Below are 16,948 nucleotides of genomic sequence, written 5' to 3'. Positions count from 1 at the left end.
AACCCGAGCACCTGGCCTATCTTTTTGCATATTTACTTTGAAACTAATGGCATTGTGGTCACTAGATGCAAATTGTTCCCCTACAGAAACCTCTGTCGCCTGCCCTGTCTCATTCCCTAATAGCAGATCCAGTATCACACACTCTCACGCTGCGACTTCTACATAATGTTGAAGGAAATGTTTCTGAACACATTTGACAAACTCTATCCCATCTAGTCCTTTTACAGTATGGGATTCCCAGTCAATATGTGGAAAGTTAAAATCACTTACTATAATAATCTTATGTTTCTTGCAACAGTCTGTGATCTCTTTACAAATTTGTTCCTCTAAATCCCTAGGTGGTCTGTAATATAGCCCTAATAAAATGGCCACACTTTTCTTAATTCTCAGTTCCATCCATAATGCCTCACTAGACGAGTTCTCCAGTCTGTCCTAAAACAGTACTGTCATGACATTTTACCTGGCTAGTAATACCACTCTCCTCCTTTAATCCTTCTGAGTCTGTCACATCTAAGACACAGAAACATAGAAAATAGGTGCAAGAGTAGGCTATTCGGCCCTTCGAGCCTGCACCGCCATTCAGTATGATCATGGCTGATCATCCAACTCAGAACCCTGTACCTGTCTTCTCTCCATACCCCCGATCCCTTTAGCCACAAGGGCCATATCTAACTCCCTCTTAAATATAGCCAATGAACTGGCCTCAACTGTTTCCTGTGGCAGAGAATTCCACAGATTCACCACTCTCTGTGTGAAGAATCTGTTTTCCTGTTTTTGCCACCAAAGTGGATAACCTCACATTTATCCACATTAAATTGCATCTGCCATGAATTTGCCCACTCACCTAACCTACCAAGTCACCCTGCATCCTCTTAGCATGCTCCTCACAGTTAACACTACCGCCCAGCTTCGTATCATCTGCAAACTTGGAGATGCTGCATTTAATTCCCTCGTCTAGGTCATTAATATATATTGTAAATAACTGGGGTCCCAGCACTGAGCCTTGCGGTACCCCACTAGTCACTGCCTGCCATTCTGAGAAGGTCCCGTTTATTCCCACTCTTTGCTTCCCGTCTGCCAACCAATTCACTATCTAAGACAATGGAACCCCGGAATACTGAGCTGCCAGTCCTGCCCCTCCTGCAACCAATTCTCACTAATGGCTACAACGTCATAATCCCATGTGTTGATCCATGCCCTGAGCTCATCCACCTTTCCTACGATACTTCTGGCATCGAAATACAAGCAGCTCAGGACACTAGTCCCACTATGCTCAACCTTTTGATTCCTGACTTTGCCTGAGGCCTTACCAACATTTGTCTCCACAGCCTCTCCACTAACTGTTCTGGCGCTCTGGTTGCCACACCCATGCGACTCTAGTTTAAATCCCACCATGCAACATTAACAAATCTTCCCACTAGAAATTAGTGCCTCTCCAGTTCAGGTCCCACCTTCCATGGAAGAGAACCAAGTGACCCAAAACTATTATGCCCTCCCTCCTACACGAACTCCTTAGCTACATATTAAACTGCATAATCTTCCTAGTTCTGGCCTGACTAGTATGTAGCAATCCTAAGATCACAACCCTGGAGGTCCTGTCCTTTAACTTAGCACCTAACTCCCTATATAGATCCTTGTCACTTGTTCTACCCACGTCATTGGTACCTACTTGGACCATGACCTCTGGCTGGTCACCCTCCACTTGAGAATACCGAGGACCTGATCTGAGACGTCGCAGACCCTCGCATCCGGGAGGCAACATACCATCTGGGAAACTTGTTCTCGCCCACAGTATCTCCTTTCTGTTCCCCTAGCTAACAAATCCTCTATCACCACAACTCGCCTCTTCTTCCCCCTTCCCTTCCGAGTCACAGAGCAAGACTCAGTGCCAGAGACCCTACCACTGTGACTTTGCTACATCACCCTGAACAGTACCTGAAGTGTCGTTGAGGGGGAATGGCCACAAGGGTACTCTGCACTGGCTCCTTAACCCCTTTCCCCTTCCTGACTGTCACCCAGTTTCCTGTGACCCACACCTTGGGTGCAACTGCCTCTCTATATGCCCTGCCTATCACCCCCTTCAGCCTCCTCAACGATCCAGAATTTATCCATTTCCAGCTCCAACTCCGTAACGCAGATCGTTAGAAGCTGCAGCTGGATGCACTTCTCGCAGTTCTAGCCGTCAGGGACACTGGAGGTCTCCCTGCCTTCCCGCATCCCGCAAGAGGAGCATTCAACTATCCTGGCTGACATCTCTCCTGTCCTAACTGGGCAAATGGAAAGAAGGGAGGGGGAAAAGACCTCAACCTGGAGTTTCTCTTTTTTGCCTTCTCTGACTGAAGCCTTGAAGAGCTAAAGCCTCAAAATCTGTCCACTCCAATGATGGCAGCTGCACATGCTCCGGCCTTCTTTTAACTTGTTCTTCCTAACCAATCCCAAACAGCAATTAGTTGCTGGTTAGAACTCCAAACATACTGCCTGGAATTGCTGCCTTTCGCTGCCTGCACAAGGTAGGGTGCAGACTGAGGTCTCTGAGCTTCCTGTCAAGCCTGGAAGGAATTATGGTGTGGAATGCTGAACTGTAGTCCAGGAACAGCATCCCTCTTCTCCAGGTGAGGACGGTGTGTAGTGCTGTGGCTATGGCGTCATGGGTAGACCAGTTCCGTCGGGAGGCGAATTGTCGGGGGTTCACTCTGGGTGGTAGCATGCTGCAGATGTAGTCTTTAACCAGCCTCGCAGAGCATTTGCTTACATTTGAGGTGAGTGCAACAGGGCACCAGCCTGTTTGTTCACAGTTAACAGCTCCTAATGCCTACAGTTACTGTTCTCGAGATTTGTTAGTTATGCCTGCAGAAAAAGATTCTCAGGGTTGTATGTGGTGACTTGTATGTACTCTGATTATAAATTTTACTTTGAACTTTGGAAAGTTAAAGAATGAAAATACGAAGAAAGAACAGACAAAGGATAATCGTTTCTACCTTGGCTTCTTCCCGTAGGCATGGTTACAACAAAGCCCACGCTAAATGGCACCACCTCAGTACTCGTGTCCTGCCATAGCTGGAGGCTCCCAACAGCACTATGGGAAACGGGAGGTGGAGCCGTGCAGAAAGTACGACTGACACGTTGATTTAAAGATACCTGAACTGATCTGGGAGAAGTTCTAAGAAACTGTTTCCCCTCGCAGAATAGCTTGATATATTGTCATACAAAAGACAATGATATTACCGACTTTGTAGAGTGTGTGCATAATATATTTAAAAAATATCAACTCTAGAGGCAGGAATGCCCGTCGTATTAACTATTATTGTAAATAAGTTGCAACCTCATGGAAATGGGACGGTCGGTGGATGTAAATGATGGGATTGTCCGCGAGGGATACGTTTCGGTTTGTGGGCAGCCTGGCCATTGGGATTGAAGATACTGTGAGCGCCAAGGCAGTTTTGATAAAAGCTTCCACCCCCACCAGCACTACAGACTACCTGGTTTACTTTAAATGATCCTTTCTTGGATTGTACTGAAGAACTTGTATAATTATCATTCTGGCCATTTAAAAATACTACCTGTACAAAGCCCATACAAAGCCCACACGTCATCCTTCTTTGTTGACAGATTTTCCTCCCGATGTGATACTGGGAAAGAAATTTAGTGGATGTGCTGTGTGTGTGTGTGTGTGTGTGTGTGTGTGTGTGTGTGTACACCTCATACAACAGCTGGGGCGGCCCGATTATCTTCCTCCTAGTCTGCTCAAGCAGCCGAGCACTTTGCCTCAACAATTTCCTGCTGTTGGAACGATTCACACTGACTCTCATTACTTCGGAGTAGCACAAGACAGTGGACACAAGGTGGGCTTCTCATCTCTTCGGGAATTCCGATAGAACACAATGAATTAACTCTAATTTTTTTTTTCCCACTTTTTAATTGTCTACTGAAATTGTTGTTATAAGGTGTGTGGCTTAGCTAATGGGAATGATTAACTACAGACAGGAAACGAGCCGACTCCGCCACCAGGATAGCAGCAGCGAATTCTTATGGCCAGATGATACACCCAGTGTGATCAGGCCGGTAATACTTTCCAAATTCGCTTGATGAACTAGTAACAATTACAGTGTGATGCCTCAGAGGCTGAGAAGACGATGGATTAAAATCACACTATGTGCAAGACTTCAAAAGAGTGATTAAGTGAACTTCCGATCATCACTGCTTGCGACTGGGCATTATACGATTTGGATCGTCTTTTCTGCGTCTGTACAGAAGTAGCTCATGAAGCTAACACTGCTGACCCTTCACCTTAGTTATGAAATGCATTGCGCACTAACCGGTCAGGTTGTTGGGTGTGCTCTACAGGGTCCACACATTTGAGCCAGTTGAGCCTCCAACCCTGAATTGTAGTGCGTTACGAGAGCTGAGAAGGGAGCAAGCAGCTTAACAGTCCATGGATATGACTCTTGCCAACGCAACTGTTTTGAAGGATGGCGACAGATTCTTGAACGGACCTCTTGTACGACCGGATGGAGTCATTACATCACAATCTACTTCATTAGGATCTTTCACTTTGACGTTCACTTTCTCTGTAGCTTTTACCACAGCCAAATGCACAGTATAATGAATGATCCGATTTGTAGGAACAGCATGCAAAACAACAATAAACCAATTCCAATTCCATTCTGCTGCTTGAAGACCATTGAACTATTGAATAAGATTAGACTTCTACGGCCTTGCAACTTATTGTCTGCCTGCACTGCACTTTCTCCCTCATTGCCACACTTTAACCCGTTATCAAATGAATATGCTATTTTTGCTGTTATTATTCCATATCACTACCTGGTCGTATGGACGTGGTGAAATGATCTGCCTGGCAGCCGCTCTGTAGAAACGATGTGACAGCACTGCGAAGGTCTCCTGCATTGAGCCACACGGAGAGAGTGGAGAGGCCAGGACTGTGTCCCCCAGAGTGCAGGAGGCTAAGAGGTGACCAGATAGAGGTCAGCTTCGGTTCCCCCGGGTCGAAAACCACAAGATTTAGGAGCAGAATTAGGCCATTTGGCCCATCGAGTCTGCTCTGCCATTCCATCATGGCTGATCCATTTCCCCTCTCAGCCCCAATCTGCCTTGTCCCGTATCCTTTCATGCCCTGACTAATCAAGAATCTGTCAAGCTCTGCCTTAAATATACCCAATGACTTCACCTCCACAGCTGCCTGTGGCAGACAATTCCACAGATTCACCATTCTTTGGCTAAATAAATTCCTCTTCATCTCCATTCTAAAAGGACCTCATCTATTCTGAGGCTATGTCCTTTGTACTCCCCCACTATAGGAAACATCCTCTCCACATCCACTCTTCTGGAGCCTTTTAACATTCGCTAAGTTTCAATGAGGTAAATGCTTCTCAAATGACAAGCCTTTCAATTCTGGGATCGTTTTAGTGAATTTCCTTTGAACGCTTTCCAATATCAGTACATCCTTTCTTAGATAAGGGGCCCAAAACTGCTCACAATACTCCTAGAGAAGCCTCACCAGTGCCTTATAAAGCCTCAACATTACATCCTTGCTTTCATATTCTAGTCCTCTCAAAAAGAATGCAAAAATCACATACTCAACTTGCAAATTAACCCTTAGAGAATCATGCACAAGGACTCCCAAGTCCCTTTGCACTTTGCATTTTTGAATTTTATAAAATAGTCGAACCTTTCATTTCTACTACCAAAGTGCATGACCATCTACTTCCAGACACTATATTCCATCTGTCATTTTCCTAATCTGTCTAGTCCTCTATAGCCCCTCTCCTCAAAACAACCCACCCTCTGCCTATCGTCATATCGTCTGCAAACATGGTCACAAATCCATCATCCAAATTATTCACGTGTCACATAAAAATAAGTGGTCCCAACAGTGAACACCACTAGTCACTGGCAGCCAACCAGAAAAGGCTCTCTTTGTCTCCTGCCAATCAGCCAATACTCTATCCATGCTAGCATCATTCCTGTAATTCCTTGAGAGCTTAACTTGTTGAGCAGCCTCATATGTGGCACCACATCAAAGGCTTTATGAAAATCCAAGTACACAACGTCCACAAATTCCAGCTTGTTGTTTCTTCAAAGAATTCCAACAGATTTGTCAGGCAAGATTTTCCATTGAGGAAACTACAGCCTATTTTTCATGTGCCTCCAAGTAGCCAAAAACCACATCCTTAACAATCGACTCCAATATTTTTCTACCCACTGAGGTCAGACTAACTGGCTTCTGCCTCTCTACTTTCTTGAAGTGTGGAGTGACATTATGGGACTATTGAACCATTAGACAGTCTCTTGATCTCTCAATCTTGATCTGCCATAGTTGGATGCATCAGCAAGGGAGATGAGGCTGAGTACAGGGCTACGGTAGGAAACTTTGTCACATGGTGTGAGCAGAATTATCTGCAGCTTAATGTGAAGAAGACTAAGGAGCTGGTGATAGACCTGAGGAGAGCTAAGGCACCGGTGACCCCTGTTTCCATCCAGGGGGTCATGTGGACATGGCGGAGGATTACAAATACCTGGGGATACGAATTGACAATAAACTGGACTGGTCAAAAAACACTGAGGCTGTCTACAAGAAGGGTCAGAGCCGTCTCTATTTCCTGAGGAGACTGAGGTCCTTTAACATCTGCCAGACGATGCTGAGGATGTTCTACGAGTCTGTGGTGGCCAGTGCTATCATGTTTGCTGTTGTGTGCTGGGGCAGCAGGCTGATGGTAGCAGACACCAACAGAATCAACAAACTCATTCGTAAGGCCAGTGATGTTGTGGGGATGGAACTGGACTCTCTCACGGTGGTGTCTGAAAAGAGGATGCTGTCTAAGTTGCATGCCATCTTGGTCAATGTCTCCCATCCACTACATAATGTACTGGGTGGGCACAGGAGTACATTCAGCCAGAGACTCATTCCACCGAGATGCAGCACAGAGCGTCATAGGAAGTCATTCCTGCCTGTGGCCATCAAACTTTACAACTCCTCCCTTGGAGGGTCAGACACCCTGAGCCAATAGGCTGGTCCTGGACTTATTTCCTGGCATAATTTACAAATTACTATTTAACTACTTATGGTTTTATTACTATTTAATTATTTATGGTGCAACTGTAACGAAAACCAATTTCCCCCGGGATCAATAAAGTATGACTATGACTAATCTACCTTGTCATGGCCCTTGCAAATCACTGACTGCCCGCACTGCACTTTTTCTATGACTGTAACATCATTCTGCACTCTGTTGTAGTTTTGCCTCTACCAGCACAATACACTGTATAATGAAATGGTCTGAATGGATGAAAAGTCCACGAAAACCTGGCGCCATCCGCTCACTCACCCTTTACTGCTTGGGATCCAGCTCCGCTTCCTGCAGCCACATACCCTCCAACTCCCTCCTCCTTATTGGTCAGTGTATTCAGTCCCCGCCCTCAAAAGGCGGGACCTGAACTACCACCATCTCCATTGGTTAGCAGCCCAAGTTCCCCATCCTCATTGGTCAACACCTAAACTCCCGCCCTTCCTGTATTACCACCTCCCATATTTGTCTTCAAATATAATTCCGCCTCCATGGTGACACGTCACCAAGTCCCGATTGACATATCAATCGCCTTTCCTATTGGTCAGTTCTGTTACGCACCCTCCCACCGCATTGTAGTAGTCAAAACCTTTCAGCTTTGCCTCTATTACCTTCCCATTGGTCAGTGCCAGGCAACTATACCGCCTGCTGACAAACTCACCATCACCCCCATCCATTGGGCAGCAACAGTAAACCAACTCCTAATGGACAGAGAGCTATCACCCGTCTTCACTGCCGGACCACGTAATTTAATTCATCCCTTGTACCGCAGGTGACAAGCCTATGTAGTTGTATAGACGGTTGATGCTGATTGGCTTGCGCGCACACTCACCCCGCCCATCCTGCGGCCTTGCCCAATAGAAGAGCGCGAGCTTTTCGCTCTGTCCATTCAGTGACACGACCGCATCGGCCAATAGAGAGGAAACGTTGCCGCGTTTTTCCAATCAGATGGCGGTTCGAGCCCTCACCAATGAATACGACGAAATCTAACTCCCGCTGATGCGTGTCAGCGGAAGCTGCCTAGCACCAGCCAATCAGAGCGTGGCGACGCTTTGGAACCAGCCAATAGGAGGCATACGGTCTACCGGGCAACAGTCATTGCGGTGCGAAGGGCGGAACGGCGGGTCAAAGGGGAGAGGAGGTCGGATGTGTTTCCAGGCCGCTGGAGGGTGAGAAACAAGGAGGGGAGGGGGAACGGAGTGGGCTAGGTGGGGATGAGGAGATGGGATGAAGGGAAAGACAAACAAAGGGCAGAGGCAGGCGGATGGTGGGGAGAGTGGATAGACGGGGAGGGGGGCATAGAGTGTGGAAGGGTGGGGGCACAGGGGATGGAGTGGGCTGCAGAGGAACGGTGGAGGGGTAGAGTGAATGGAGGGAAAAGGGGGATAGCAAATGTAGGGAGGGGTCGGAGATGGAGGTGGGGGAGGGGATGAAGAGGAGGAGGAGGAAGAAGAGGAAGGGATGTGGAAAGCGTGTGTGAATGAGGATGAGAGGGATGAGGAGGGGAGTGAGATAAGGGGGACGCGGGAGGGGGAAGAGGAGAGGGAGGAGGAGGATGGGGAGACGTAAGGGGGGAGGGGGATGGGGAGGAGGAAGATGAGGGGACGGGGGAGGGGGATGGGGAGGAGGAAGATGAGGGGGAAGGGGAGGGGGATGGGGAGGAGGAAGATGAGGGGACGGGGGAGGGGGATGGGGAGGAGGAAGATGAGGGGACGGGGAGGGGGATGGGGAGGAGGAAGATGAGGGGACGGGGAGGGGGGTGGGGAGGAGGAAGATGAGGGGAGGGGGAGGGGGATGGGGAGGAGGAAGATGAGGGGACGGGGGAGGGGGATGGGGAGGAGGAAGATGAGGGGACGGGGGAGGGGGATGGGGAGGAGGAAGATGAGGGGACGGGGGAGGGGGATGGGGAGGAGGAAGATGAGGGGACGGGGAGGGGGATGGGGAGGAGGAAGATGGGGGATGTGGGAGGGAGAGGGGGAGGAGGAAGATGAGGGGACGTGGGGGGGAAGGGAAGAGGAAGGAGGGGCTGGGATGAGGAGTGGGATAGCGGTGACGGGGAGGGGCTGGGATGAGGAGGGGGATAGCGGTGATGGGGAGGGGCTGGGATGAGGGGGATAGCGGTGACGGGGAGGGGCTGGTATGAGGAGGGGGATAGCGGTGACGGGGAGGGTCTGGGATGAGGAGGGGGATAGGGATGATGGGGAGGAGGAGGGGGATGGGGACTTGAGAGGGGGATAGGGGTAACAGGGAGGGTCTGGGATGGGGGATGGGGTGATGGGGAGGGTCTGGGATGAGGGGGGATAGGGGTGATGGGGTGGGGCTGGGATGAGGAGGGGGATGGGGAGGGTCTGGGATGAGGGGGATAGGGGTGACGGGGTGGGGCTGGGATGAGGAGGGGGATAGGGGTGACGGGGAGGGGCTGGGAGGAGGGGGATGGGTGGGGTTGAGGAGGTGGATAGGGGTGACGGGGATGGGGATGTGGGAGGGGGATGGGGTGACAAGGAGGGTCTGGGATGAGGGGGGATAGGGGTGACAGGGAGGGACTGGGATGAGGAGGGGGATGGGGTGCCGGGGAGGGGCTGGGATGAGGAGGGGGATAGGGGTGACGGGGAGGGGCTGGGAGGAGGAGGATGGGTGGGGTTGAGGAGGTGGATAGGGATGATGGGGGAGGGGGATGAGGACTTGGGAGGGGGATAGGGGTAACAGGGAGGGTCTGGGATGGGGTGATGGGGAGGGTCTGGGATGAGGGGGGATAGGGGTGACGGGGTGGGGCTGGGATGAGGAGGGGGCTGGGGTGCTGGGGAGGGGCTGGGATGAGGAGGGGGATAGGGGTGATGGGGAGGGGCTGGGAGGAGGGGGATGGGTGGGGTTGAGGAGGTGGATAGGGGTGATGGGAAGGGGGATGGGGACATGGGAGGGGTATGGGGTGACAGGGAGGGTCTGGGATGAGGGGGGATGGGGTGACGGGGAGGGTCTGGGATGAGGGGGGGATAGGGGTGACTGGGAGGGTCTGGGATGGGGGGATAGGGGTGACGGAGGGTCTGGGATGGAGATGGATAGGGGTGACGGGGAGGGTCTGGGATGAGGGGAGATAGGAGTGATGGGTGGGTCTGTTTTGGGGGGGATAGGGGTGATGGGGAGGGGTTGGGATGAGGAAGGGGTTAGGGGTGACGGGGAGGGGCTGGGTTGAGGAGGGGGATGGGGTGATGGGGAGGGGGAAGATGGGAGAAGGGTTAGGGGAGTGGGGAGAGTGACGGAATGATGGTGTCGGGGTGACAGAATGGGATGAGGGCATGGGGTGGGGGATGGTGGGAGAGTGATGGTATTCAGAGAGGGTGGGGTGGAAAGGAGATGGGTATGTGGGACGGGAGAGGCGGAAGGAGGAGGGGTGCTGAGAGGTACAGTAGGGAGGCGAGGGGGAGGGAGAGTGGGATGGAATGAAGGCCGAATGGTTTGAGAGATGGGGGACAGCAGCGGAGAGGGACTGGGAAAGGAGAAAGGTGGTTGAGAGGAGGGGAGAATGGGGGTAGAGGAAGTGGGTTGGGCGATTGAGGAATGCAGATGGGGTGGCGTATGGGAATAAAAATGGATGGTGGGTGAGGCAGATGGGGGTGTGGTTTGGGGAGAGCGTAGTGGGGTAGGAAAGCAAGGCAGCGATGACGGGTGTGTGGGGGAGGAGGTGTTTCACACACCTGCCCTCTGTTGGGATGTCAGGAGTTTAAATACTGGACCCCTGACCCCCTACTCCATGAGGTGTAGTCCTGAAGGGTGTCTGACAGTCAGTCTCTGACTGGTTAAAAAAATGAGCAGAATGGTAGAGATGGGCTGAATAGCTCACTGTTTCTCTTCAATGTTTCCACTATTCTTCCCCACCCATCACCACCTCTCTGCCCCTCCCCCTGACATCACCCCACCCCCAGCCTGCCCAGTATGTCGGGAACAGAGGTTGCCGCTGCCTGAACTCACCTGCGGCCACTCGTCAGAAGGATGGAGGGGGAGCCAGGATCTCACTTGGGTCAGCACATCACCCTGCGACGTCCCCGAATCCACAGGGGCGCTGGACAACTGGAACGCTCCAAGAGAAGGTGTTGCAGGCCCTACAGGTATGAATGCTGAGAGCTTGGGCTTCCTCCAGGATGTCCTTATGGGAGGAGCTGAGAAATGGCAAAGGTATGGCCACATTAGTGGGGTTGTATTATAGACCACCCAATAGCGTGAATTGGAGGAGCAAATCTGCAGAGAGATAGCAGGCAACTGCAGGAAACATAAAGTTGTTGTGGTGGTAGGGGATTTTAATTTTCCATATATTGATTGGGACTCCCATACTGTTAGGGGTCTAGATGGTTTAGAGTTTGTAAAATGTGTTCAGGAAGGTTTTCTAAATCAATATATAGAGGTACCAACTAGAGGAGATACAATATTGGATCTCCTGTTAGGAAACGAGTTAGGACAAGTGATAGAAGTGTGTGTAGGGGAGCACTTTGGCTCCAGTGATCATAACACCATTAGTTTCAACTTGATCATGGACAAGGATAGATCTGGTCCTAGGGTTGAGATTCTGAACTGGAAGAAGGCCAAATTTGAAGAAATGAGAAAGGATCTGAAAAGCGTGGATTGGGACAGGCTGTTCTCTGGCAAGGATGTGATTGGTAAGTGAGAAGCCTTCAAAGGAGAAATTTTGAGAGTGCAGAGCTTGTATGTTCCTGTCAGGATTAAAGACAAAGTGAATAGGAATAAGGAACCTTGGTTCTCAAGGGATATTGCAACTCTGATAAAGGAGAAGAGAGTTGTATGACATGTATAGGAAACAGGGAGTAAATAAGGCACTTGCGGAGTATAAAAAGTGCAAGAAAATACTTAAGAGGGAAATCAGGAGGGCTAAAAGAAGACATGAGGTTGCGTTGGCAGTCAAAGTGAAGGATAATCCAAAGAGCTTTTATAGGTATATTAAGAGTAAAAGGATTGTAAGGGATAAATTTGGCCCTCTTGAAGATCAGAGTGGTTGGCCATGTGCGGAACCAAAAGAAATGGGGGAGATCTTAAATGGGTTTTTTGCGTCTGTATTTACTAAGGAAGCTGGCATGAAATCTATGGAATTGAGGGGATCAAGTAGTGAGACCATGGAAACTGTACAGATTGAAAAGGAGGAGGTGCTTGCTATCTTGAGGCAAATTAAAGTGGATAAATCCCCAGGACCTGACAGGGTATTCCCTCGGACCTTGAAGGAGACTAGTGTTGAAATTGCAGGGGCCCTGGCAGGTATATTGAAAATGTCCGTGTCTACGGGTGAGGTGCCGGAGGATTGGAGAGTAGCTCATGTTGTTCTGTTGCTTAAAAAAGGATCGAAAAGTAATCCGGGAAATTATAGGCTGGTAAATTTGACATCAGTAGTGGATAAGTTATTGGAGGGAGTACTAAGAGACAGAATCTACAAGCATTTGGACCGACAGGGACTTATTAGGGAGAGTCAGCATGGCTTTGTGCGTGGTAGGTCATGTTTGACCAATCTATTGGAGTTTTTTGAGGAGGTTACCAGGAAAGTGGATGAAGGGAAGGCAGTGGATGTTGTCTACATGGACTTCAGTAAGGCCTTTGACAAGGTCTCGCATGGGAGGTTAGTTAGGAAAATTCAATTGCTAGGTACACATGGAGAAGTGGTAAATTGGATTGGACAGTTGGCTCAATGGAAGAAGCCAAAGAGTGGTGGTAGAGAATTGCTTCTCCGAATGGAGGCCTGTGACTAGTGGTGTGCCACAGGGATCAGTGCTGGGTCCATTGTTATTTGTCATCTATATCAATGATCTGGATGATAATGTGGTAAATTGGATCAGCAAGTTTGCTGATGATACAAAGATTGGAGGTGTAGTGGACAGTGAGGAAGGTTTTCAGAGCCTGCAGAGGGACTTGGACCAGCTGGAAAAATGGGCTGAAAAATGGCAGATGGAGTTTAACACAGACAAGTGTGAGGTATTGCACTTTGGAAGGACAAACCAAGGTAGAACATACAGGGTTAATGGTAAGGCACTGAGGAGTGCAGTAGAACAGAGGGATCTGGGAATACAGATACAAGATTCCCTAAAAGTGGCGTCACAGGTAGATAGGGTCGTAAAGAGAGCTTTTGGTACATTGGCCTTTATTAATCAAAGTATTGAGTATAAGAGCTGGAATGTTATGATGAGGTTGTATAAGGCATTGGTGAGGCCGAAACTGGAGTATTGTGTTCAGTTTTGGTCAGGATATTAATAAGGTTGAAAGAGTACAGAGAAGGTTTGTTTACAAGGATGTTGCCGGGACTTGAGAAACTCAGTTACAGAGAAGGGTTGAATAGGTTAGGACTTTATTCCCTGGAGCGTAGAAGAATGAGGGGAGATTTGATAGAGGTATATAAAATTATGATGGGTATAGATAGAGTGAATGCAAGCAGGCTTTTTCCACTGAGGCAAGGGGAGAAAAAAACCAGAGGACATGGGTTAAGGGTAAGGGGGGGAAAAGTTTAAAGGGAACATTAGGGGGGACTTCTTCACACAGAGAGTGGTGGGAGTATGGAATGAGCTGCCAGACGAGGTGGTAAATGCGGGTTCTTTTTTAACATTTAAGAATAAATTGGACAGATACATGGATGGGAGGTGTATGGAGGGATATGGTCCGCGTGCAGGTCAGTGGGACTAGGCAGAAAATAGTTCGGCACAGCCAAGAAGGGCCCAAAGGCCTGTTTCTGTGCTGTAGTTTTTCTATGGTTTCTATGTCCTCTCCCATCTCCGTCTGCCTCAGTTACCTCCTGCTTCCACCCCCCACCCCACCCTCTCCTCCACTCGCTGTTTTAAATATCTTCTCATTGCCTCTCACTTGCTCCCTCAGCCCAAGTCATGTTGCCTCTCGAGCACTGGTGGACTCCCAGCAGTGGCCATCTACCCCTCTTCCTGCTGTCTGCACTCGCCTGCGACCCTCGCCCTCCAGTTCCTCGTCCCATCGGCCCTTCATCACGACCTCTCCCCTGGAGCGACGTGCTGGTCGTGTCCTCTCCATCACGCTGCAAGACTGCCGGAGCCGCAGTGAGGAGGCAGCCACCGCTGAGACACTCTCCCGGACCTTCGGCTGGAAGGTGAGCGTTATCCCCACCCCGCTGTTCACTCGAAGTGAGGGGTTCTCATGTGGGTGGGTGTATGAGAGAGGCAGAGACTGGCAGACAGACTGTGAGAAAGGGGGAAGCAGGAACAGTGGAGGGATGGGAGACAGCGATAAAGAGGATACAGAACACTGAAATAGGTGTTTCAGTCCAATTGTTCCACGCTAACTGCATTGTTTGCTTCATCTGCCTGCATTTGGTAGCTGCATTCTCCTGTCTGAGTGGGCTTTGGGAATGGCTTTTAAATGTGTCCACCTCAGCCCCTCTTTGCAGGAGCTTGCCCACCCTGTGCCCCTGATGTCCCTTTTGAATCTCTCGCCTCTAATTTGTGCCCTTTGTGTTTTTAGTCCCCCTCCCTAGGGAAGAAGGCTGCTTTCATTCTGTCCTGTCTGTGCCCCTCATGTTTCTGGTCATCTCTCAGTCCCCTATATTCCAGGGAAGAAAGTCCTGTCTGTGCAACCTCTCCTTCTAAATTAGGCCCCTGAGTCCAGGCAGCATCCTGACTGATCTTTTCTGTACTCTTTCTAAGTTTAATAACATCTTTCCCATAGCAGAATGATCAAAACAGTGTGCAATACTTCAAGCGAGGTCTCCCCAGTATTTCATATAACTGTGGCACAGTTTTCCAGTCCTGTCTTCCATGCCCTGACTGATGAAGGCCATTTACTAAAAACTGCTTCACCTCCGTGTCTATGTGAGATGCTGCTTTCAGTGAAATATGAACTTGCAATTTGTGTCTTTTTGTTCCATCACACTCCCCAATGCCCTACATTCACTAGATAAGTGCTACCCTAGTTTGATCTCCAAAAATGCAATGCCTCACATTTACCTGAATTGGAAGCCATTTGCCAATCCTTAGCCCACGTACCCAGCTAATCCTGATTCTCCTGTCATTATCCTCCAGATCTACAACACCATAACTTCATCCTGAAACTTACTATGCCTTGTATATTCACATCGAAATCAATCATATAAATTACAAATAATACAGCTGGCCCCCTGTGGCATACCACTAGACATAGACCTTCCATCCAAGAAGCAACCTTTGACCGTCACCCTTTGCTTCCTGTCAGTGAATCCAATCTGCCATCTCCGTGGATCGCATGAGTTCTAACCCTTCAGACTAGCCAGCTGTGAGGTACCTTGTCAAAACCTTGCCAAAGCCCATATGGACAATATCCACATTCCTACCCTTGTCTACCTTCTTAGTTACCTCCTTGAAGTACTCCAAAGGATTGGTCAGCCATGAAAGCTGTGCTGACTGTCTTGAATCAGACCATATCTCTCCAAATGGTGGTAGATCCTGTCTCTCTCAAGATTCCCTCCAGGAACTTGCCAAAAAAACAATGTCAGACTGACTAGCCAGCAGCTTCCTGGCTTATTTTGTTTGCCTTTTTTAAACAATACTACCACATTTGCCGCTCCAGTTATCCGGAACCTCGTGGCCAGTGTTGATTCAAAAATCTCTGCAAAAGGCCCCTGCCATTTCTTCTCTAGCTAACTACAAGGTCTGAGAATGTACCAGATCGAGCCTTGAGGATCTATCCTCCTTAATGCACTTTAGTGGCTGTAATATCACCTCTTTGTTAATTTGTATGTGGTCTTCAGACAACACTGCTCACTTTCCCTGTTTCCTTAGCCTTCACTGTCTTCGCTCCAGTAAACACAGAAGAGAAGTATTCATTAATTATATTTTTATCTTATCCAGCTCTATGCAAAGATAGCAATGCAGGTCTTTAAGGGGACCTATTTACTCTTAGTATATCTGTAGATTTTCTTGAGATTTTGCCTCACCTTACCTGCCAGATCCTTGTCGTATCCTAATCTTTTCCCTCTACCTTGTATCTTGAGTGCACCCCTATTGTCATCAAAGAGAATCTCCAGTTCTTAGTCGCATGTATGCACTGTGTGGTTCCCTCTCTTTTAATCAGCTCAGTCTTCACCAACAGCCTGAACTGATAATCATATAGATACCATGGCCAAAAAAAACCATTAGACATTGTAAACACGAGGAATTCTGCAGATGCTGGAAGTTCAAGCAACACACATCAAAGTTGCTGGTGAACACAGCAGGCCAGGCAGCATCTATAGGATGAGGTACAGTTGACGTTTCAGGCCGAGACCCTTCGTCAGGACTAACTGAAGGAAGAGCTAGTAAGAGATTTGAAAGTGGAAGGGGGAGGGGGAGATCCAAAATGATAGGAGAAGACAGGAGGGGGAGGGATGGAGCCAATAGCTGGACAGGTGATTGGCAAAGGGGATATGGGAGGATCATGGGTCAGGAGGCCCAGGGAGGAGGAAAAAGGGAGGGGGGAAAACCCAGGGGATGGGATTAGACATTGGCCCATTGAGTCCACTCCACCATTTATTATCCCCCTCAAACCCACTCCCTGCCTCCTCCCCCTACCCTTGAACACCCTGACTAATCAAAAACCTGTCAACCTTTGCTTTAAATATACCCAATGACTTGGCCTCTACAGTCGTCTGTGGCAATGAACTCCACTGATTCACCACCCAATGGCTGAAGAAATTCCTCCATATCTCTGTTCTATAGGGAAGTCCTATTCTGAGTCTGTGCCATCTGGTCCCAGACTCCCCCAGTATAGAAAGCATGCTTTCCACACCCGCTCTTTCTTGGCCTTTTAATATCAGATAGGTTTCAATAAGGTCTCCTCCCCTCCCCCCCCCAGGTATTCTAAACTCCAGTGAGTACAGGCCCAGAGTTGTCAAACACTCCTCA

General features: G+C 49.1%; 2 protein-coding genes across 6 annotated transcripts in view; one reads left to right on the top strand and one right to left on the bottom strand.

Annotated features, from left to right (window-relative positions):
• rusf1 (RUS family member 1) overlaps positions 1-16,948 on the bottom strand; it is an 81,565-nt gene that overhangs the window by 22,922 nt on the left and 41,695 nt on the right. The window contains exon 3 of one of the 5 annotated variants that reach the window (XM_072271985.1): positions 11,049-11,236. Coding sequence is in view for 2 of the 5 variants with exons in the window: in XM_072271984.1 (XP_072128085.1) it covers positions 7,744-7,759 (16 nt within the window). In the remaining 3 variants the exon portion in view is untranslated. Of the gene's footprint in view, positions 1-7,343; positions 7,397-7,743; positions 7,848-7,914; positions 8,004-11,048; positions 11,237-16,948 lie in introns of those variants that run through there. The other 4 variants (XM_072271988.1, XM_072271984.1, XM_072271989.1 and 1 more) reach the window with 4 other exon arrangements.
• LOC140204961 (proline-rich protein 14-like) overlaps positions 8,167-16,948 on the top strand; it is a 42,103-nt gene continuing 33,321 nt past the window's right edge. Inside the window, exons 1-3 of the mRNA XM_072271983.1 lie at positions 8,167-8,251; positions 11,003-11,185; positions 13,941-14,184. Coding sequence (XP_072128084.1) covers positions 11,070-11,185; positions 13,941-14,184 — 360 coding nt within the window. The 5' untranslated portion in view covers positions 8,167-8,251; positions 11,003-11,069. The remainder of the gene's footprint in view (positions 8,252-11,002; positions 11,186-13,940; positions 14,185-16,948) is intronic.

Source organism: Mobula birostris, chromosome 11, assembly GCF_030028105.1.
Source record: "Mobula birostris isolate sMobBir1 chromosome 11, sMobBir1.hap1, whole genome shotgun sequence".
Classification (NCBI taxonomy): Eukaryota; Metazoa; Chordata; class Chondrichthyes; order Myliobatiformes; family Myliobatidae; genus Mobula; species Mobula birostris.
This window is presented reverse-complemented; position numbering and strand designations above follow the sequence as displayed.